The sequence below is a fragment of the Entelurus aequoreus genome, linkage group LG01, assembly GCF_033978785.1.
Source record: "Entelurus aequoreus isolate RoL-2023_Sb linkage group LG01, RoL_Eaeq_v1.1, whole genome shotgun sequence".
Lineage (NCBI taxonomy): Eukaryota > Metazoa > Chordata > Actinopteri > Syngnathiformes > Syngnathidae > Entelurus > Entelurus aequoreus.
The window spans coordinates 47,203,604-47,226,735 of NC_084731.1; the positions used below are offsets into that span (position 1 = coordinate 47,203,604).

Sequence of the window (23,132 nt, forward strand, 5' to 3'; positions counted from 1 at the left end):
TGGAACCCGAAAAAAAAAAACAAGCAAAAAGTTCACGAGTCAAGGGCGGGCGGGGGGAGGACTTGGTGGTGGGTCGCCAGGCCATGTGTCCCCGAATCCACCGGGGACGAGTCAAGTGGCGGCGGCGAATGGAACGCCGAGGCGGGCGACCACGGAAAGGCCACATTCGTGGCCGCTGAGAAGGTGGGCGTGAGTGGCGCCAGAAGTTCAGCAGCCTCTGAGTCCTGCAACAAAGTCTTGGATGTCGCTGCTGTTTGCGCCACTGGCGTCCATTACCTGACCTCTGAAAGAGCTGCTTGCGCAGCCGGACCACTCGAGGTCGCTGAGACGTCGCCGTGGAAGCGGTAGGTGTCGACGTCGCCGTGGCAGCCGGAGGAGTCGACGTCGCCGTGGCAGCCGGAGGAGTCGACGTCGCCGTGGCAGCCGGAGGAGTCGACGTCGCTGTCGTGGCAGCCGGAGTCGTCGCTGTCGTGGCAGCCGGAGTCGCCGTCGTGGCAGCCGGAGTCGCTGTCGTGGCAGCCGGAGTCGCTGTCGTGGCAGCCGGAGTCGCTGTCGTGGCAGCAGGAGTCGCTGTCGTGGCAGCAGGAGTCGCTGTCGTGGCAGCAGGAGCCGCTGTCGTGGCAGCCGGAGTCGCTGTCGTGGCAGCCGGAGTCGCTGTCGTGGCAGCCGGAGTCGCTGTCGTGGCAGCAGGAGTCGCTGTCGTGGCAGCAGGAGTCGCTGTCGTGGCAGCAGGAGTCGCTGTCGTGGCAGCCGGAGTCGCTGTCGTGGCAGCCGGAGTCGCTGTCGTGGCAGCCGGAGTCGCTGTCGTGGCAGCCGGAGTCGCTGTCGTGGCAGCCGGAGTCGCTGTCGTGGCAGCCGGAGTCGCTGTCGTGGCAGCCGGAGTCGCTGTCGTGCCAGCCGGAGTCGCTGTTGTGCCAGCCGGAGTCGCTGTCGTGGCAGCAGGAGTCGCTGTCGTGGCAGCCGGAGTCGCCGTCGTGGCAGCCGGAGTCGCTGTCGTGGCAGCCGGAGTCGCTGTCGTGGCAGCCGGAGTCGCTGTCGTGGCAGCAGGAGTCGCTGTCGTGGCAGCAGGAGTCGCTGTCGTGGCAGCAGGAGCCGCTGTCGTGGCAGCCGGAGTCGCTGTCGTGGCAGCCGGAGTCGCTGTCGTGGCAGCCGGAGTCGCTGTCGTGGCAGCAGGAGTCGCTGTCGTGGCAGCAGGAGTCGCTGTCGTGGCAGCAGGAGTCGCTGTCGTGGCAGCCGGAGTCGCTGTCGTGGCAGCCGGAGTCGCTGTCGTGGCAGCCGGAGTCGCTGTCGTGGCAGCCGGAGTCGCTGTCGTGGCAGCCGGAGTCGCTGTCGTGGCAGCCGGAGTCGCTGTCGTGGCAGCCGGAGTCGCTGTCGTGCCAGCCGGAGTCGCTGTTGTGCCAGCCGGAGTCGCTGTCGTGGCAGCAGGAGTCGCTGTCGTGGCAGCCAGAGTCGCTGTCGTGGCAGCCGGAGTCGCTGTCGTGGCAGCCGGAGTCGCTGTCGTGGCAGCCGGAGTCGCTGTCGTGGCAGCCGGAGTCGCTGTCGTGGCAGCCGGTGCTGGTGCGAGAACCAGTCGTGGTACAGGTGCTGGTGCGAGAACCAGCCGTGGTGCAGGTACTGGTGCGAGAACCAGTCGTGGTGCAGGTACTGGTGCGAGAACCAGTCGTGGTGCAGGTACTGGTGCGAGAACCAGTCGTGGTGCAGGTACTGGTGCGAGAACCAGTCGTGGTGCAGGTACTGGTGCGAGAACCAGTCGTGGTGCAGGTACTGGTGCGGGAACCAGCCGTGGAGCAGGTACTGGTGTGGGAACCAGCCGAGGTGCAGGTACTGGTGTGGGAACAAGCCGAGGTGCAGGTACTGGTGTGGGAACCAGCCGAGGTGCAGGTACTGGTGTGGGAACCAGCCGAGGTGCAGGTACTGGAACCTGTGGTGGAGCTGGTGCTAGCCTTAGCCTTGGCGCTAGCTTAGGTGCAGGTGGCCTAGCTGGCGGTTGCGGCTTAGCAGGCCGAAAAACTGGTGGTGGCGGCCGGGCAGGAGGTTGTGGCTTAGCCCGCCGAAGGGCAGGTGGCGGTGGCCGAGCAGGAGGTTGCGGCTTAGCACGCCGTTGTGCCACTCCACTCGCACAGCTCCCAGTACTAGCCCCCCCCTCAAAAAGCGGATCCCAGACGCGCTCCTTGCGGATTGGAACCGTCTTCAAGGGTGGGTGGAGGGAGGTCAGGGGGAGGGCAGAATCCTCTCCTCTAAATTGTCCAAAATGTCTATTGTCACCCCCCACTTGAGACTGGGTGGGAGCACAGGGGAAAAAATATGTGCAGTGGGCGGAGCAATAGTCACTGGGGGTGGAGCTAGAAAGTCAGGTGACTGGGACTGACTAGAATTACATTTCACAAAAATGTCCTGATAATGTTTTATTGCAGAATTAAAGTCACTTGAAAATGGCTGGCAGGAAGAATTGACATAATGTCTAAAAATGTCTTTGTCTATGACGTCATCCAAAATGGACGGGACAACGTCATCAAGCGGCGTGTCATCAGGGGGTGCCGACGGAATGACGTCATAGCTGCAGTCCCAGTGATTGACAGGCCAGTCATAACAGTCTTCGGTAAGGTAGTTGATGGGATTAACAGACCTTTGAAGAGGGGAATCTTGGGCTGAATGTAGCTTGCTGTGTGATGGTGGAGGAGTCTGTGGGAGTGGCGCGTCTTGGCAGCGAAGTGAAGACCTCTTTGGCGGCTTCCGTCTTCGCTGACGCGTCCGGTGGTGCGGGGGTGTGGCGATGTCCTCGGGCCAAACGGAGTGGATTGGGACCAACCTTCCGTTAGGACCCCATATCAGGTCCTGGCGCTCCGAAGGGGAATAGCGGAGAGTCTCCGCCTCCATCGCTCGCAACACCATCCACGCACCTTCGTCCATCTCCTCCGACATGCTCGCTGCGAGAGAACTTCTTCTTGCTGGCTTCCTACTGTAACGACCGGGTCGCATCGTGGTGCGAGGTGTTCTCCCAAGGATGCAGACGGGCTCGGACACAGCTTGCAGGTAGGAAAAATGATTTATTCAGGAACTAACTCAGACAGGAAAAAACAAAAACGACTAGCGTGGGAGCTAGCAAGCAAAATAATATAGCATGAGAGCTAGCAGGAAACAAAGTGGTCGTTAGCTGTTGCGTGAAAGCAAATTAGGAAGCCAGGCAGAGTGCTGCCCGGGCGAAGACTAAATAGCCCTCTGATTAGCGCTCGGGCAACAGGTGCGCGTCCCAAACGCTAACCAGAGGCAGGTGAGCAAAATCTGCCGTCATGGCAACAGAAACAAAACAAGGTGCTGAAAACACATGTGACTTGAAAACGTAAAACTATGATCCGGGCAGCGGTTCATAACATTCCTCGGACATCGTGTCACAGAGTGCGGGGCAGTTCCCCTCCCAGCGAAGGTTGCTGCCGTCGCAAACTTCCCCCGCCCACTCACGGTTAAGGCTCTTCAGGAGTTCCTTGGCATGGTGAATTTTTACCATCGTTTCATTCCCCGGGCAGCTGACCTCATGCGGCCGCTGTACGATGCTCTTAAAGGAGCTGCTCCCAAGCACATGGTAGACTGGTCTGACGCGCGGCACAGTGCTTTTTTGGGGGTCAAGTCTGCTCTCGCTAACGCTACCCTGCTGGCACACCCATTACCCGATGCTCCTATTGCAATCACTACGGACGCGTCAGATTATGCTGTAGGTGCAGTGCATGAGCAGTGGGCGGGTGGCACTTGGCAACCTTTGGCTTTCTTTAGCAGGCAGTTGCGCCCCTGCGAGCGGAAATATAGCACATTTGACCGTGAGCTCCTTGGCCTCTATCTGGCCATACGCCATTTCCGTTCGTTGCTTGAAGGCTGGCCTTTCACAGCTTTTGTGGACCACAAACCCCTCACTTTCACGATGGCCAAGATGGCCGAACCGTGGTCGGCTCGGCAACAGAGGCACCTCTCCTACGTCTCAGAGTTCACGACGGACATCCAGCACCTTGCTGGTAAGAGCAATGTCGTTGCTGATTGCCTTTCCCAAGCCGTTGCGAACGCTGTCCATGTGGGGCTCGATTTTGCACAAATGGCAGTTGACCAGGCCGACGACCCGGACATCCAAGCTCTGAAGGCTGCAGCCACAGGGTTACGGTTGTCTGAGGTCCCATTTGAGGACACAGGGGTTACGCTCCTTTGTGACGTCGCTACCGGTCGGCCACGGCCCCTTGTGCCCGCCATTTGGAGGCGGCGTGTGTTCGACTCCATCCACGGCCTTTCCCACCCTGGGAGGAAACCTTCCCAGCGGCTGGTTGCTGCAAAATTTGTCTGGCGTGGCCTGAAGAAAGACGTTAGGGACTGGGCTTCCACATGTGTGGCATGCCAGCGCTCAAAGGTGCACTGCCACACGCGGGCCCCACTGGCACCGTTTACGGTTCCGGAGCGCCGTTTTGACCATGTCAATGTGGACCTGGTCGGGCCTCTCCCATCCTCACGCGGCTGCACATACCTCCTCACGATAGTCGACAGGACCACCCGCTGGCCGGAGGCAGTACCTCTGACGTCCGCCACATCCGCGTAGGTGGCGCGCGCGTTCATTGGTACGTGGGTTGCCCGTTTCGGTACCCCATCTGACATATCATCCGACCGGGGCACTCAGTTCACTTCTGAGCTCTGGGCCGCTGTGGCCGAGAGCTTGGGAGTGAAACTCCACCACACGACGGCGTATCACCCGCAGGCCAATGGTATGTGTGAGCGATTTCACAGGTCTATGAAGGCAGCGCTTAGGGCCAATCTTCCTCGGCAGAGTTGGTGTATGGCCAGCCCCTGCGGGTGCCAGGTGATTTTATTCCTAGCACGACGGCACCTTGGTCTGCCGGTAAGCAGCGAGCTGCTCTCCTCGATGCTGCCAAGAGTTTTACCCCCATCCTCACTTCTCAACACGGCCTTACGCCGTCTTATGTTCCCGTTTCCTTGAGGGGAGCAGCGTTTGTTTTTGTCCGCCACGACGCCCACCGCGGTCCCCTGCAGCCTCCTTACGATGGGCCATTTTGCGTCCTAGAGAGCGGAGATAAGCATTTTCTGTTGGACATCGGGGGTCGGTCTGAAAAGATCACAGTGGACCGGCTGAAAGCGGCCCACTTGGATCTTAGTCAGCCGGTTACCACGGCCGTACCCCCGCGCCAGGGTCGTCCGCCCGCTCTACCTAGGCCCCATGATAATGTTGTGCATCCTTCTACGCAGGCCCCCGGGACCTTAGACAGTACAGGTACCCTTCCGGTTCCCCCTACTGACTCCCCGGCGTTTGTAACAGTCCGGCGCACCCGGTCTGGTCGGCCCGTCCGTGCCCCTGTCCATTGACAGTTTGTTTTCCTTTTGTGATGGCGAATTCTGGGGGGACGTGTGTAGCGGTTTATTTAAGGACATAATTCACCACACCTGTTATTTGACTTTGTCATCATCATGCACCCTACCGTTCTATTGTGTACATGAAAATGTTGTTCTTTGTGTGCAGTTAAGAGCGAGTAATTCGGCGCGGCCCCTTTAAGTGGCCGTCAGTAGATTCTCACAAAGGTGGGGGTTTGTTGTTCCCGCGATATTTGAGTGTTTGTGATAAAAGCGTTCATTCTTGTTTGTGCTTTGATAAATAAACGACGCACACGTTTTGTGTGTCAACTTCACGTATCTTTCACGCTACGAGCACAACAATATACTGTATACCAATGACCATGTACAATATTACAGTATATACAGTATATATGACAGCAGCATCAAAAATAGAGAGTAGATCCAGCAGGAAATAGAAAATAGACATTATAAACATTATAAACAAAGAAAAGTAGCTAACATGTCAGGTGTCAGGTAATTGGCAGATGTCATCTATTGCTGTATGGCGAGTGATTATACAGCTGGATGGAGTATGGAATGAAGGAGTTCTTAAATCGCACAGTGCGGGAAGGAAGCTGAAGGAGCCTGTTGGAGTATGAGCTCTGCTGTCCCCTAATTGTCAGGTGGAGTGGGTGGGCAGGATTGTCCATGATGGCGAGCAGTTTGTCCAGTGTCCTCCTGTACCTCACTGACACAAACGCCTCCAACTGCTTGCCAATAGTTTGGCCGGCTTTCCGGATCAGTTTATCAATCCGGTTTGAGTCCCTTTTGCTGGTGCTGCTCCCCCAACCAACCACTGCAAAGTACAGTGCACTAGCCACAACAGACTGATAAAAGATCTCCAACAGCTTGCTGCACACATTAAAGGACCTAAGCTTCCTCAGGAAAAAGAGTCTGCTCATGCCCTTCTTGTAAACAGCTTTGCAGTTGTCCTTCCAGTCCAGTCTGCTGTTTAAGTGGACTCCCAGGTACTTGTACTGCTCCACTACTGCCACCTCCCGGCCCTGGATCTTGATGGGCTCCACCGGGGTCACTCTCTTCCTGAAGTCGATGACCAGCTCCTTGGTCTTGTCCACATTAAGGACCAGATGGTTCGCCTGAGACCACTCCACAAAGTCAGCGATCAGTGTCCTGTACTCCAATTCCCGTCCCTCTCTGATACACCCGACCACAGCAGAGTCGTCAGAGTATTTCTGCAGGTGGCAGGACCTGGAACTATACTGGAAGTCTGAGGTTTACAGGGTGAACAGGAAAGTAGACAGGACGGTCCCCTGTGGAGCACCTACACCACTGACCACAGTATCCGACAGGGAGCTCCCCAGTCGCACAAACTGGGGCCTGTCAGACAAGTAATCAGTGATCCAGGAGACAATGGATGAACTGACACCCACCCTGAGCAACTTGTCACTCATCAGAATTGGCTGAATGGTGTTAAAGGCACTGGAGAAATCAAAAAACATGATCCTCACAGTGCCCCTCCCACCATCCAGGTGAGAATGAGCATGATGCAGCAGGTAGATAACAGCATCGTCCACTCCTACATGGGGCTGATATGCAAACTGTAGAAGATCCAGGGTAGGTGCCACCAGTGGTCTCAGCTGATCCAGCACAAGTCTCTCGAGGACCTTCATGACCTGGAACGTCAGGGCAACAGGTCTGAAATCATTTGAGCCCGATGGGATGGGCTTCTTGGGCACCGGCAATATGCAGGATGTTTTCCATAGCACTGGTATCCGTTCTAGCTTCAGACTCAGGTTGAACCAGACTCGTCCCCGGTGGATTTGGGGACACTTGGGCCGGCGACCCACCACCAGTTCGCCCCTGCGCTCTCCCTTGACTTTTGTTCCTGTTTTTTCGGGGGTTCGACTTCCAGGACATCTGGAATCTGTCCATAGGGGGGGGGATACTGTTACGGTGCACGCGCAGTCTGCTTCTCCCTCCTCTGCGGGAACACTTGGAGGCTCCGCTGACAGCGCGCTCGGACACGCCCCTGCTCGCGGTGAGAGCAGCACGCCCACGCAGCTTCAAGCCTGCAGACAATCAGACAATCCGCACACCTGGGTCTGATGAGGGTGTAGTGGATTGTCTGGCGCTTAAACAGCAACAAAAGTGAATTTAGTACAGAAAGTTTATTTACTCATAGTCAAAAGTGCATAAGTTGGATTGTTTTGTCCCTGCAAACAAACAGACGTCCTCCGGAGGACACACAAAAAAGCAATCTCTCTCGAGTCCTGGTCTCCTGGCCATTTTTATCTGTTTCTTCGTGCGTCAATCTGTTTTCCTCATGCGTCACGGTCTTGTTGTTTTGACCTGTCTGTTCCATAACAAACTCGAATCCCAATCCCACAATCAAAACATCTTGTAGACAGGTTGGCACGACTTCATATTAAACTTTGGCCAGAATAGAAGAGAAATGAAATGAGCGTACATTCTTGACAGACATGAAATATAGTTCAAAGGTCAGAAATTCTACTACAAGGGCAAGCTCAATAAAGGACCAGTGGACCCAAGGATCGGCGCAGGAACTTAGTTTCTCATATGGCGTACAGTAAGCGACTAGCTTTATGTTCTCTCCTTGTTTCCTCTCCGTGCCTTGATCCCCTGTCTTCTCCCGTGTGTCCGCAGTGTCTTGCCTTCCCGGATCTCGACCACCTCGCATGGACTCTGACTCTGACGCTTCTCTCTCCCCCGGATCCCCTGCCTGTTCCATGGACTTCCATGTTCCTTCGCTCTCGTTCAACACTTGGTAACACACACTTCAGTTAAATTCTACACATAGCCTTACACCATACACACTCTTGGATTTTAGTTCACACTCCATTTCCTTAGTTTATATTCTATTGTTTGATTGTTATACATATAGTTAATATATATAATAAATCTTTAGAGCTACATCGCCCTCTAGTGTCTGATTGCCGTCACCTCCCCTCTGCAAACCATAACAGTGTTGCTGGCATCAAATTCTAAAGTTAATGATTATTTGCACAAAAAAAAAAGTTTATCAGTTTGAACATCAAATATGTTGTCTTTGTAGCATATTCAACTAAATATGGGTTGAAAATGATTTGCAAATCATTGTATTCCGTTTATATTTACATCTAACACAATTTCCCAACTCATATGGAAACGGGGTTTGTAGATCCAGATACTATTTTTTTCTTTCATTCCAGGAATAAATGTTATTATTATACAGACAAACAATATAATGGAAACATTAAAATCAACAATAAACTGTTGATTATTCTTTTAAACATCAGAAGTTTGTATGCAAACTACAACAATGTGAAGCATTTTTTTGGAACATTTCAACAAACCCTTCAAAGTTATCGCTATCTCAGAAACATGGATGGATGCTAAAAAAGGAATGGATTTTGACCTGGAAGGATATGAACTAAATTATATAAACAGAACCAACAAGAACGGAGGGGGAGTGATGAAGAACTGAAACTACAAAGTGGTAAAAAAATATGTCACTAGCTATTGATAATATCTTAGAATGTATAACCATTGAAATATGTCATGAAAAAAGCAAAAACGTACTGATCAGTTGTATCACCTAAATCAAACATTGATACTTTATTCCAGTTTGAGAACTATATTAGGGCAACTTTTACTGAAATCAGTCAAAAATAACTTTCTTATGTGAAGACTTCAACATTGATCTCTTGAGCCGTAACAAACAAAAGTCCATGGATGACTTTATTGACACAATGTATAGTCTGAGTTTATATCCTAAAATCACAAGGCCAAGCAGAATCTCAAAACACAGCGCCACACTTATTGATAATATTTTTACTAATGATTACGATAATAATTCCACAAGTGGTCTGCTAATATCCGACATCAGTGATCATCTGCCAGTTTTTTTATAATATATGACGGATAGTAAGTAAGACAGCTTTCAAAAATGATATGAGAGATCAAAATTGGGACAATGTCTATGTCAAAATGATGTGGATGATGCATATGGTAATTTTTTAAATCATTTTACGATGCTTTATGACACTGTTCATTGAAACAACTTAGTAAGAAGCAAAAGAAAAACAATCAACCATGAATGACAAAAGGACTGAAAAATGATCGCAACAAGAAGAATACATTATATAGAACATTTATAACACAAAGATCTACAGAGGCAGAAAACAAGTACAAAACATATAAAAACAAGCTAACTAGCATACTACGAACATGTAGGAAATAATATTACAGTCAATTATTGGACCGGAACAAAAACAATATGAGAGCAACATGGAGCGTCCTGAATAGCGTTATTTAAATGGTGCTAAGAAGAATGATCCTAAATACTTCTCAGATGGAAATGTAAAAAATTACAATATGAATAAAGTAGTTGAAAGCTTCAATAAGTACTTTGTGAACATTGGTGCAAATCTGGAGGAAAAGATTCCAGATCCCGAGTCAGTTGAGGACTTGAATGACACTATAGACAGCAATCCCAAATCGATGTTCCTCGAAGGTGTGACAAAAGACAATATTGTGAAAAACTGTAAATCCAAGACCTCAACGGAACTAATATGGAAACGATAAAAAAGGTTACTGAAGAGATTTCAGAACCTTTAACAAATATCAGCAACCTATCATTTCTAACAGGAACATTCCCAGATAAAATGAAAATAGCAAAAGTCGTACCAATTTATAAGACTGGTGACAAACACCAGTTTACAAACAACAGACCTGTTTTGTCTACTTCCACAATTTTCTAAAATTATTGAAAAACTGTTCAACAGATCGGAAAAAATCATGAATAAAAATGAAACACTCGCAGACAACCAATACGGATACAGAGCAAACATTTAAACATTAATGACATTTATCGAAATAACGGAAGAGATTACCAAAGCAAAAGATAGTAAAAAATATGCTGCTGCAGTGTTTATGGATTTAACAAAAGCATTTGACACAATCAATCATAATATCTTAATGAACAAATTAGAAAGGTATGGAATCAGAGGGTTGGTCTTGAACTGGGTAAGAAGCTACTTAACCAACAGGAAGCAATACGTGAATATAGGTGAACACACTTCCACAGAGCTGAAAATATTTTGTGGCGTACATCAGGGATCAATACTTGGACCAAAATTGTCCAATCTTTATATAAACCACATTTGTAACTTTACAAAGGACTTAAAATTAGTATTATTTGCAGATGATACAACAGCGTTTTCCTCAGGAGAGAACATACAGATGATAATACAAATAATAACAGAAGAAATGAACAAATTAAAAAGATGGTTTGACAAAAACAGACTATCTTTGAATCTCAGTAAAACTAAAATAATGCTATTTGGTAACAGTAGAAGGGAAAGTCAAACACAAATACAAATAGATGGAGTAGACATTGAAAGGGTATTTTGGGTGTAATAATAGATGATAAAATGAACTGGAAATCTCATATAAAAAAATATACAACACAAAGTAGCAAGAAACATGTCAATAATGAATAAAGCAAAATATGATTTGGACCAAAAATATCTTCAAATTCTCTACTGCTCACTAGTGTTACCATATCTGAGTTATTGTGTAGAAATATGGGGAAACAACTACATTCTTATCTTTTATTACTTGTTTAATTTAATCTATAAATTGTATTGATTAAATATACCATAAGATCGATGTGCTGGACACTTTGATTAATAAAGAATATATATTTTGCAGTTATATTATTATGTTTATACATTATTACTATACATACATTATTATTATACATTCTAAAATAATTCCACACACTGATGTGCTAACGGATTTAAGTGTTACATACAAATGTTTCAAATTATATTTTTCTCTAAGGTTTATATTTCTCCTCTTTTGTTGAGAAAACTTGTTGCAGATTCTTAGGCAGAAGGTTATAGTTTGCTTTGTGCATAATTTTAGCTGTTTGTAGATGCACCAAATCGTTGAATTTCAATATTTTTGATTTAATAAATAAAGGGTTTGTTTGTTCTCTCTCTATATATTATCTATTATTTTAACTGGTCTTTTTCGTAACACAGTTAGTGAATGTAATGTACTTTTGTAATTCCATCCATCCATTTTCTACCGCTTGTCCCTTTCGGGGTCGCGAGGGGTGCTGGAGCTTATCCCAGCTGCACTAGGACACAAGGCGGGGTACACCCTGAACAAGTTGCCACCTCATCGCAGGACCAACACAGATAGACAACATTCACACTCATATTCACACACTAGGGCCAATTTAGTGTTATTTCCCCATATTTCTACACAATAACTCAGATAAGGTAACACTAGTGGGCACTTGTAGACCACACAAGTAACCTACAAGAAAGGCTGACACAGCTCTGGCTGGTGCAAGGTACGTGAAAAAAATACACCTATGAAATATGGGGAAACAACTACATTCTTATCTTTTATTACTTTCTTCATTCACTAACAGTGTTACAAAAAAGATCAATTAGAATAATACATAATGTTGGATATAGAGAACATACAAACCCTTTATTTATTGAATCAAAAATATTGAAATTCAACGATTTGGTGCATTTGCAAACAGCTAAAATGATGTACAAAGCAAACTATAACCTGCTACCCAAAATGTACAACAATTCTTCTCAACAAGCCGAAAAATATAATATTAGAGGAACATCTAATTTAAAACATTTGTAGGCACATACAACACTTGAGACCTTTAGCATATCAGTTTGTGGAATTAAATTATGGAATGGATTAAGCAAAGAAATAAAACAAAGCACTCATATGATTCAGTTCAAGAGACTGTTCAAACTACAAGTGTTCACAAAGTACAAATAATTACAGTTATCATAAACATCTTGAACCTTTTTAAAAATAGAGAGAATGATTATTTATGTGTTTAACATTTGTTCACTCACTTATGGTATATTTATTTATTATGTATTTATTCACTGTTCTGTTACAAACAGAGAACAAAGAAATTGGATAAAACTGCTCTGATATGAAAAGGAGTAGGATTAAATAAACTTTGTTTCTTCCTACTACTTTTTGGATATGCTGTAATTGTACAACTGGAAATATGTGATGCATTACATTGTGATTATATTGTATACATCAGGGGTCCCCAAACTTTTTGACTCGGGGGATTAGAAAGGACAGATTAAAAAACAATTTATTTTTTTAAACTTGGGACTTCCTGAGGGCCGGATTTTGGGGACCCTGGGTGTACATGTTCGAAATAAACTGAAGTGAATTTAAGTGAACTGAACAGTAGAGATTGGTAAGAAAAGGTAAGCCAAAGTAAGCAGTAGGTGAGAGAAATTAAGAAATATGTAAGAAAGGTAAGAAGTAGGTTAGACAAGGTAAGCGAAAGTCAGAAGCAGGTAAGAGAAGGTAAGAAGTGGATAAGAAGTAGGTAAAATAAATTTAAATAGTAAGTAAGAGAAGGTAAAATAGGTAAGAGAAAACAAGAGAATGTAAGAGAAGAAGGTAAAAGAAGCTTACAGAAAGTAAGACAAAGTAACAAAAGGTAACAAAGTAAAAGTAGACAAGGGCCGATAATAAGTAGGTAACAGAGGGTGCGAAGTATGTGACAAGGTGAAAGTAAGACAAGGTAAATTAAGGTAAAATAAGGTGAGAGAAGGTAGTTGAAAATAAGAGAAAGTAAAAGAAGATAAGATAAGGTAAAAATAAAATGAGGGAAGGGAAGGTAATAAAAAGTGAGGGAAGGTAAGAGAAGGTACACATCAGGTAAGATAAGGTAAGAAGTAGGTAACAGAAGGTAACAGCAAGTAAGAGAAGGTAAACAAGGGTAAAATAGGGTAAATTAAGGTAAGAAAAGGTCAGAGAAAGTAAGAGAAGGAAAGAGAAGGTATCAGAAAGTATAAGAGAAAGTAAGAGAAGATGAGGTAAGATAAGGTAAGCAGGTAATAGAAATAACAGAGTAACACAAAGACAAAAGCAAACCGACTTTAAGCAGTTGCAAAAAACAAGGAGCTCGTTAAACGCTGACACTTAAAATGTATTATTGTTATTAACTTTTTAAATGTCAACAATAACACAAGTGTTATTTTACTAAAGTGGATACACACTCACATTTTTGCAAAGTGCTCAAGTGAACTAATGAGCATTAGTGCGGAAAAATGTTTCTCACTTAGTGTGTACACAAGGTGATACAAGCTGGACACTGACAACTTCACAATGTGGCAACATGTCATTTATTTGCATATCATAAAATGTGAGGTTGGTATTTACTTCCATGAGGTGATTATTTCAAAATAGCATCGAGTGGGACAAATAAATAAACAAGCCACGAGGCCCATCCCATATTCAAGTCAATACTTATATTTTCAATAGTTCCCAGAGGTGTGGAATCGAGTCACATGACTTGGACTCGAGTCAGACTCGAGTCGTGAATTTGATGACTTTAGACTCGACTTGACAAAATGTAAAGAGACTTGCAACTCGACTTAGACTTTAACATCAATGACTTGTGACTTCACTTGGACTTGAGCCTTTTGACTTGACATGACTTGCTACTTTCCCCAAAACCCAAACCTTAAAAAGTTATTTGGGAGCGCTCCGTATCTTTCATTTTCTACGTCTGTGTCTATAAGCGTGTGTGCTGCTTGTCAGCGTGTGTGCTGTCAGTACAATAGCCAATCAAATTAGATCTACGTTGTTTTCATCCCACAGCTCTCATCCAATCAAATTGCAGGACAACCACCTAACATGAGTTGTCAAACAACGCGGCAGTGAGAAACAATTATGCCAAAGTTGGTTTCGTTCGGGTATAAAAACTACGACTTGGTCAACAAAAAACGAATTGCGTATGCAAATCACGCAGTTCGAATATTACAAACGGAGACGCAACTACTTCCAACTTCGTTCGACATTTGAAGTTCCACAAAGAAGGGTACGTTTTGAATGTAAGATAACGTTTATTGGCTAAGTAACATGACTTTTATTTGCTGTGTAGTTAAATCAGTGAGGCTGTAAACTCACTGCTAATGTTATAACCATAGACATCTTATAAGGGTACGCAGCATTGAGCGCTACTGCCTATTGGCACAGACGAGACGCGGCGCCGCCATCTTGGAGTGGTGAGCCGCTTCACTCAGTGCAATTCATTTGGCAGGAGCAATGAACTGTCAGCGAATTTAATTCATCTTACCTCACTGAATACCACTGATTTTCACGCGCTTTTTTTGTCAAACGTGTAGCTATGATAACGGACACATGCTTTGGCGTTTTTATTATTCATAGTTTGCTTAACAGTAGTATAATATTCTTATACGCTATAAATGGCCAGACGTCCGAGATCAAAACTGGGAATATAATCCCACAGAAGGGGGAAAAAAACGGCCAGCTATTTTTAAGTTGAAGAAACAATATGATTAGGTTATATATACATGCGTATATCCTACATAAACAATGTATGAATACATTAGATATCTATATATCTTAGGGACCTATAGACTGCAGCAGCAGAGAGTTTATTCTGTCTTGACACTTTGTATTGATATTTTCTATTACATTCTTCCCTTAAATGATAATGTTTACAGTGATTGTTTTATATGTATTTTTTATGTATGTCGCTTTGAATAAAAGCGTCTGCCAAATACTTAAACATAAACATATATAAACACCTGAAAGTCTTTATATCAGCTAAAACCACCAATCTGTTTCACTGGATTCAGAATAAAACCAAATGCTGTCTTACCCAACAATGTTAGTATTTGAATATTGTTACTTGAAGACTTATTCCTGGTTACAATTATACTGTTAAGAAAGTATTGTCTTATATTTTGCCTAAAATGAGAATGCATCATAATCAGTGGCGGCTGGTGAATTTTGTTTTAGGTGGGGCTGAAAGTTTGTAAACCAAACCCCTGTAGGGGCGTCATCTCCCCCGGAAGATTTCTTTGTGATTTTCACATACAAATATTGAAGATCTTTGCTCCTTCTCAACTCTGTGGTTATATTATTTTCCTAAAATACAACCAATAGTATGTTAATGTTTGTTTTTGCAAATGTGTTTATTCTGTAAAGGAATGAGTTAAATGTTTAAAATTGTTTAAACTATTAAAATGACTGGTTAATAGTGCTATTATGAATTGCAAAGTCAGCACTATTTTTTTCCCTGCAATTTCAAATGCACTTGTTTTAATAAATAAATACAGCGTTTTAAAAGCATACACAATCTGTGTAAAAATATTAGTCTGTGGTTAAAAGGACTTGAAAGGACTCGAAACTCAAAATGCAGGACTTGGGACTTGACTTGAGACTTTCTAGTCTTGACTTTGGACTTGACTCGGGACTTGCCTGTCTTGACTCGGGACTTGACTCGAGACTTGAGGGCAAAGACTTGAGACTTACTTGTGACTTGCAAAGCAATGACTTGGTCCCACCTCTGATAGTTCCTAATATTTGGAGCCTTGTCGTGTTTAGGGACACAAAAAGGGTCATTAAGTGTAATTTCTTAAAGTAGTCACTAGATGGTGTCATAATCAACCAGACGCCAGAGCAATGAGTTGGCATGAAGTAACATATTTTAAAAAAAATAAAATTTTTTTTAACACTTTTTCTTTTCTTTTCCTTTGTCTGAGCATAAGTCTAATACAACACAATACATAATAATATATTATTTAATCTATTATTTTCTCTCCTTGTTAAAACATGGAGCAGGGTGTCAAACGTACGGCCCGAGGGCCGGATCAGGCCCGCGAACAGGTGTTATCCAGCCCGCGGGATGAGTTTGCTAAGTATAAACATTTTTGAATGAAAGACACAGCTGTCCTAAATGTGTCCACTGGATGTTGCAATAGCAATGCCTTGTATCTTTGTAGATGATGCTACATATGTACAAAATAAACCACAAGATGTTAGTACATCAGTCGAGGAAAATGATCAAACTACATAAATAACATACTGTTATTTGATTTTATCTTGATGGATTGAAAATTAAAACCAATGAGTTGACTGATGAACATTATCACATAATATATTCAGAAAACATAAATAACGACAAATAAAGATAGAATACTATTAACCGCAACATGTAAGTGTAAAAAAAACCCCAACAACATTATGATTTGTACAATTTCAGAATGTTCTTGTTCTATTTTTAAACAAAGAAAACAATCTGAAGTTGTCTTTATTTTTAAGTTATCGTGCCGTGATTTTACCAGTTGGGAGTAGATTTTTCTCCATGTGGCCTCTGATCTAAAATTAGTTAGACACCCCTGCCCTAAACACGGGAAGAGAACAAACTTTTACACTTTTTAGTGTCAAAACGTAAACACATTATTTATTGTGAGTGTCAACATGTTAATTAAACACAGTGCAAATTAACTGTCAATAATAGTTGAGACATGGAAATAATAACCTCCGCTTCTTCTAATAAGCTCTCCTTTTCGGACAATTTTGTTGTTCTTAATGTGCAACGACAATAAAAGCCTATTCTATTCAATGTTGAATTGTGCAAACATGTCATGTAAATGAAAATTGCTGATTAAGCACAAAGAGCATTGTCTGTTCCTGACTTGTGGCTACCAGAAAAATCTGATAACCAAACACGCTAAAATTAAAACAAGGGAACCATTATGTTCCGTTAACCTCTTTTCTTGTCTCTCGTGCAGCATACACCCTCTCCTCGACCCCATCTGTACACCGGAGACACGCACACTCGGTTGCTGGGCGCCAGGCGTGCGAGTCGCGTGGATTGGGAGGACGACGGCAGGTACGTGGACAAGATGGCGTCCCCTCTCTCCCAGTTAAGCCAGTAGCCTTTCACATCCTGTTGATGGGCCTTCCACTCCACCTGGACCTCCTCGTTGTCCACTGACGTCAGCTGGAGATCGACGACGGCAGTGGGCGCTGCTGCTGCTTGCGGAGGACAGACGTCATTCCAAAAACTGTACAGTGCTGAAACTGTAATAGTGGTGACGACATTACGCACGTTCTTCAGTGCATGCTTTCACGGACATGGCTCTTTGTTTGCCGTCCTTGTACAGAGCGCTGACTGTGACCAAGTACTGAGTCCCTGCCTGCAGGCCCATGAGCGTGGTCGAGTTCTGATGGCTTCGTACCATCACCTTTTTCACGGCTCCGCTTGGAATGGCTCCGTACTCCACCGTGTACCTCTGGACTCGAGCTGGCTGCAGGGGAGCCCAGCTGACTCTGGTCTGATGGGGTCCTGAGTCTGACACCGAGACCACGGCTGGGCTTAAAACATCTGGTGTGTGAGAGACGAAAGAAAGTGAAAATAAAACCAAAAAAACACTGCGAATGCTGGCAGATATCAAAGTACCGTTTTTTTCCCCCTTTGAAAAAAGTAAAACATCTTACACTATATTGCCAAAAGTATTTGGCCACCTGCCTTGACTCACATATGAACTTGAAGTGCCATCCCATTCCTAACCCATAGGGTTCAATATGATGTCGGTCCACCTTTTGCAGCTATTACAGCTTCAACTCTTCTGGGAAGGCTGTCCACAAGGTTGCGGAGTGTGTTTATAGGAATTTTCAACCATTATTCCAAAAGAACATTGGTGAAGTCACACACTGATGTTGGTCGAGAAGGCCTGGCTCTCAGTCTCAGTTCTAATTCAATCCCAAAGGTGTTCTATCGGGTTCAGGTCAGGACTCTGTGCAGGCCAGTCAAGTTAATTCACACCAGACTCTGTCATCCATGTCTTTATGGACCTTGCTTTGTGCACTGGTGCACAGTCATGTTGGAAGAGGAAGGGGCCCGCTCCAAACTGTTCCCACAAGGTTGGGAGCATGGAATTGTCCAAAATGTTTTGGTATACTTGAGCATTCAAAGTTCCTTTCACTGGAACTAATGGGCCAAGCCCAACCCCTGAAAAACAACCCCACACCATAATTTCTCCTCCACCAAATTTCACACTCGGCACAATGTGTCAAGACTTGGTCCTTGGGGTTTGTTTTTCCGGAAGGCAACGGAAAATTGGCGTGGGCAAGACGTGAGTGTGAGTACATGTTTAATATTTAAACTCAAAAAGCTCAAAAAGGTATAAACAAAAGGCGCTCACAGCGGAGGTAAAACAACTTGGCTATGAAAACAAAAGGCGCGCACAAAGGCGGAAAACTATGAACAAGAAACAAAAACTTACTTGGCATGGAACTGTGAACATGACATGAAGCAAAGTGATGATAACGTGTGCAGAGCATAAATGTGATGTCGCCAGGCTGACCAACAGAAAATGAAAAGCTTAAATAACACAGACATGATTAACAACAGGTGCGTGACTCAAAACGTGAAACAGGTGCGTGACATGACAGGTGAAAACTAATGGGTTGCTATGGAAACAAACCAAGGGAGTGAACAACCAGGAACTAAGAAAGTGTCCAAAAAACAAACAGCACATGGCCAAACAAAAACATGATCAACACAGACATGACAGAACCCCCCCCTTACGGACAGATCCCAGATGTCCAAAAACAAAAAAATTAACAAGAGTCATGGGAGGGCGGGAGGGGGACATGGCGGTGGGTCGCCAGACCAAGTGGCCCCGAATCCACCGAGGCATAGTCATGTGGCGGCGGCGAGTGGAACGCCGCTGCAGCAGGCGAGGTGGGCGACCCGGGAAGGGCCACATCCGTGGCCGACGAGGAGGTGGGCGCACTTGGCGTGGCGGACGACCAGGTAGCGGCCATATCCGTGGCCGACGAGAAGGCAGGCGCGTCGTAGTCGTGGCAGGCGTGGAAGCAGCAGATGACGCAGGTGCGGGTGCAGCAGACGAAGCAGGCGGCGAAGCTTGGCGTGGCGCGTCGAGGGGCGAAGCTTGGTATGGCGCGTCGAGCGGCGAAGCTTGGCGTGGCGGGTCTTGGCATGGCGGGTCTTGGCATGGCGGTGCTTGGTCTTGGCATGGCGGTGCTTGGTCTTGGCATGGCGGTGCTTGGTCTTGGCTTGGCGGTGCTTGATCTTGGCTTGGCGGTGCTTGGTCTTGGCTTGGCGGTGCCTGGCTGCGTGGAGCTGCTACGGGCGGCGCTTGGCGGCGTGGAGCTGCTACTAGCCTTGGACTTGGTGCTGGTGGAGGTGGCCTAGCTGGGGGTTGCGGCCTGGCAGGCCGAAAAACCGGTGGTGGTGGCTGTGCTGGAGGCTGTGGCTTGGCAGGTCGAAAGACTGGTGGTGGCGGCCGTGCTGGAGGCTGTGGCTTGGCATGGTGATGCTGAGCCACCCCACCTGAAAAGTTCCCAGCCCTAGCCCCCCACTCAAGGAGCGGATACCAGACACGCTCCCCGCGGTCTGGAACCGTTTCTTTGTGTGGGTGGAGGGTGGTCAGGTGGGGGGCAGAATCCTCCCCTTTAAATTGTCCAAAAAGTATTTTTTCTACCTGGGCTTTTGTGGGTGAACATTTTTTGTGTGACTTGGGCGTGGCTTGAGTCCTGGGGGGCGGGGCATGGAACTTGGGTGGCTTGGATTGACAGGATCTAATTTTCAAAAACATGTCTTGATAATGTTGGATCTTGGTCTTGAAGTCTCTTGGGGGCGGCTGACAAAAAAAAGAGTTCAGAGAAAAAAAATCTTGAGCTGTGATGTCATCCTGGGAAAGCCGGGTAGGCTGCGGCCTATTTCCGCCCGAAGGGGGAGGAGCTTGCCGCGTGCTGTCCGCTCGCCTTCCCTGACGTCCTCAGTCTGGAGCGGCGCTTCCGGGACTGCGGTGACGCAGCGCTGTCCTGGGACAAAATGGAGTCTCTGCGCTCCAAGGAGGAGTAGTGCAGCGTTTCCTCCTCCATGGCGTGGAGGACCTCCCACGCTGCCTCGTCCAAACTTCCAACTTTCGTGCGGAAAAACTGTTAAGCTGGCGACATACTGTCAAGACTTGGTCCTTGGGGTTTGTTTTTCCGGAAGGCAACGGAAAATTGGCGTGGGCAAGACGTGAGTGTGAGTACATGTTTAATATTTAAACTCAAAAAGCTCAAAAAGGTATAAACAAAAGGCGCTCACAGCGGAGGTAAAACAATTTGGCTATGAAAACAAAAAGCGCGCACAAAGGAGGAAAACTATGAACAAGAAACAAAAACTTACTTGGCATGGAACTGTGAACATGACATGAAGCAAAGTGATGATAACGTGTGCAGAGCATAAATGTGATGTCGCCAGGCTGACCAACAGAAAATGAAAAGCTTAAATAACACAGACATGATTAACAACAGGTGCTTGACTCAAAACGTGAAACAGGTGCGTGACATGACAGGTGAAAACTAATGGGTTGCTATGGAAACAAAACAAGGGAGTGAACAACCAGGAACTAAGAAAGTGTCCAAAACACAAACAGCACATGGCCAAACAAAAACATGATCAACACAGACATGACACAATGCAGTCCGAAATGTACCGTTCTCCTGGCAACCTCCAAACCAGTGGCATGCCGTCACTAGAGGCAGGGGAGGGGGGTCATGGAAAGAAAAAAAATGTAAAAAGAAAAAAATAATAATTAAATTGTTATATGTATCCAGTGATTATACTAAAGTTATTTTCCATTTAACTTCACCAGTTTTAGATTATTTTTATTTTTATTTTCACATTTGCCGTTCAAATACTGAGAAGAGACGGTGCGGTGATCAGCAGCCAGATGAGGCACGTCACTGGTTTGTGCCTCAACATGGATTGTGCACAATGACTCGGCTAACTGCTGACCTGCTGTGCAGTGAGACTGTATTGCTATATGAATTATATCAGCTAACTAAACTATGGCATAGTTTAGTTAGCTGAGGTATATAATGTACAGTGTATTTTGTCAATAACTGTATGTGTGTAACGTATTTCTTGTGCTGAGCATTCATAAATCTGCTGCAAAAGACGTACTGGTTGAGGCTCGCAGTAATCCGGCCTCCTGGTGGCGGTAGTGATCCCAGGGATCATTCCTCGGCCGCAGAAGAAAAAAAAAAAAAAAAAAAAGTTTGCAAGCGATTGTTTATTTCCTCTAGCCTGGACTTTTATTAAAAACATGGAGGATTACATATGTAAAATAAAACAGTTTTCTAAACTGGACTTTCAATCGAAGCAGGAGGTAATAATTAAAGGTATACCAACGCCGGAGCTAAAAGGTTTGCTTTTGACTTCGGGAAAGAAGACCCGTTCTTTTCAAACGGCGTGGTACACACGCAAAGGCTGTCCAGCAAGAAAGGTAAGACCATAATAATGTTTTTTTTATTAAATGTGCTTTTTTGTGTGCTACAGTTGTGTAAAGAATGCTGGTATGAGCTTTTAAACATAACCCGTTAACTGCTGCCAATCACATGGTGAATAAGATACTATTTAGGGTTCATATGTTTGTAAATCTGACTGTGATGATGCAGTGCCTCACCAGACATTAACCTCACCGCACGCCACTGCTCCAAACCCAGACTGGTCCATCAGATTGTCAGACGGAAAAGCGTGATTCATCACTCCAGAGAACGCGTCTCCACTGCTCTAGAGTCCAGTGGCGACGTACTTTACACCACTGCATCCGACGCTTTGCATTGGACTTGGTGATGTATGACTTAGATGCAGCTGCACGGCCATGGAAACCCATTCCATGAAGCTCTCTGCGTACTGTACGTGGGCTAATTGGTAGGTCACATGAAGTTTGGATCTCTGTAGCAACTGACTGCAGAAAGTCGGCAACCTCTTTGCACTATGCGCTTCAGCATCGGCTGACCCCTCTCTGTCAGTTTACGTGGCCTACCACTTAGTGGCTGAGTTGCTGTTGTTCCCAAACTCTTCCATTTTCTTATAATAAAGCCGACAGTTGACTTTGGAATATTTAGGAGCGAGGAAATTTCACGACTGGATTTCTTGCACTATGACAGTTCCACGCTGGAAATTACTGAGCTCCTGAGAGCGGCCAATGCTTTCACAAATGTTTGTAGAAACAGTCTCCATGCCTAAGTGCTTGATTTTATACACCTGTGGCCGGGCCAAGTGATTAGGACACCTGATTCTGATCAATTGGATGGGTGGCCAAATACTTTTGGCAGTATAGTGTATATTCGTGGTCTAGAGAGATTTCTAAGTGCAAAGCAACAGGTGGTGTCAAGCAACTTCCCATATCAGAGCTTTTCTTCCTGTCACACACCGGGAGAGAAGCAGCCAAATCTAGGAACGCATACAGAATGATGTCACCGGTGTCGTAATAAATGCTGACTCAGCCCCCCGCAACAGGTGCAAGTAACATCTTGTCAGTAATGTTGATGCGTTAACAGCAGTGCTCGCATTCGTCACTCCAGCAACACAACAATACGTTCTTATTATCCCCCAATCACGCTAGCTCTCAGGTGCATTAAAGAACACTCAAATTCTGAACCTCAACATCACAATTAGAGATGGGTGCAGATTTTATTCCTTTTATAGGTCGTTGCAGATTCACACAAAATCAAACGGTGCCGTATTTCCATTTGATGTCAGGTTGCAGACTCTCCACCGGCTCAAGCACTTGGCGGGCAAACAGGTGTATTCATAGCGGATTGAATTGGACTATCTCTAGGTATTGTTTAAATTTTCCATGCTAACAAATAAGAATATCTGACAGAAAGCATTTGAAAGTAAGGCTCCATTTTTCAAAATGCGCAATAGGTCGATGCTAATTTACTCATGCTACTGATTAGCATTAGCGATTTTACTCCAAATTTGGTAATGACAATTACAACTAAGATGCACGTTTCATTCAAATAAATTTAATCAAATAAATTAAAAAATACGGTTAACATTGTACATATTACATATTGTTATGAACGTGTCTGTTACTACATTGGTCTCTGTTACAACAGGTTGATGGAGGGTTTTCGAGGGCTTTGAA

At 45.5% G+C, this 23,132-nt stretch overlaps 1 protein-coding gene across 2 annotated transcripts in view; it reads right to left on the reverse strand.

The window, feature by feature from the left end:
• Nucleotides 1-16,500: 16,500 nt before the first annotated feature.
• Nucleotides 16,501-23,132, reverse strand: part of LOC133653760 (von Willebrand factor A domain-containing protein 1-like) — a 30,021-nt gene continuing 23,389 nt past the window's right edge. The window contains exons 4-5 of one of the 2 annotated variants that reach the window (XM_062053427.1): nucleotides 17,282-17,557; nucleotides 16,501-17,205 (exon numbers count right to left, since the gene is read on the reverse strand). In XM_062053427.1, the coding sequence (XP_061909411.1) occupies nucleotides 16,934-17,205; nucleotides 17,282-17,557 (548 nt within the window). In that variant the 3' untranslated portion in view covers nucleotides 16,501-16,933. Of the gene's footprint in view, nucleotides 17,209-17,281; nucleotides 17,558-23,132 lie in introns of both variants that reach the window. The other variant, XM_062053417.1, reaches the window with a different exon arrangement.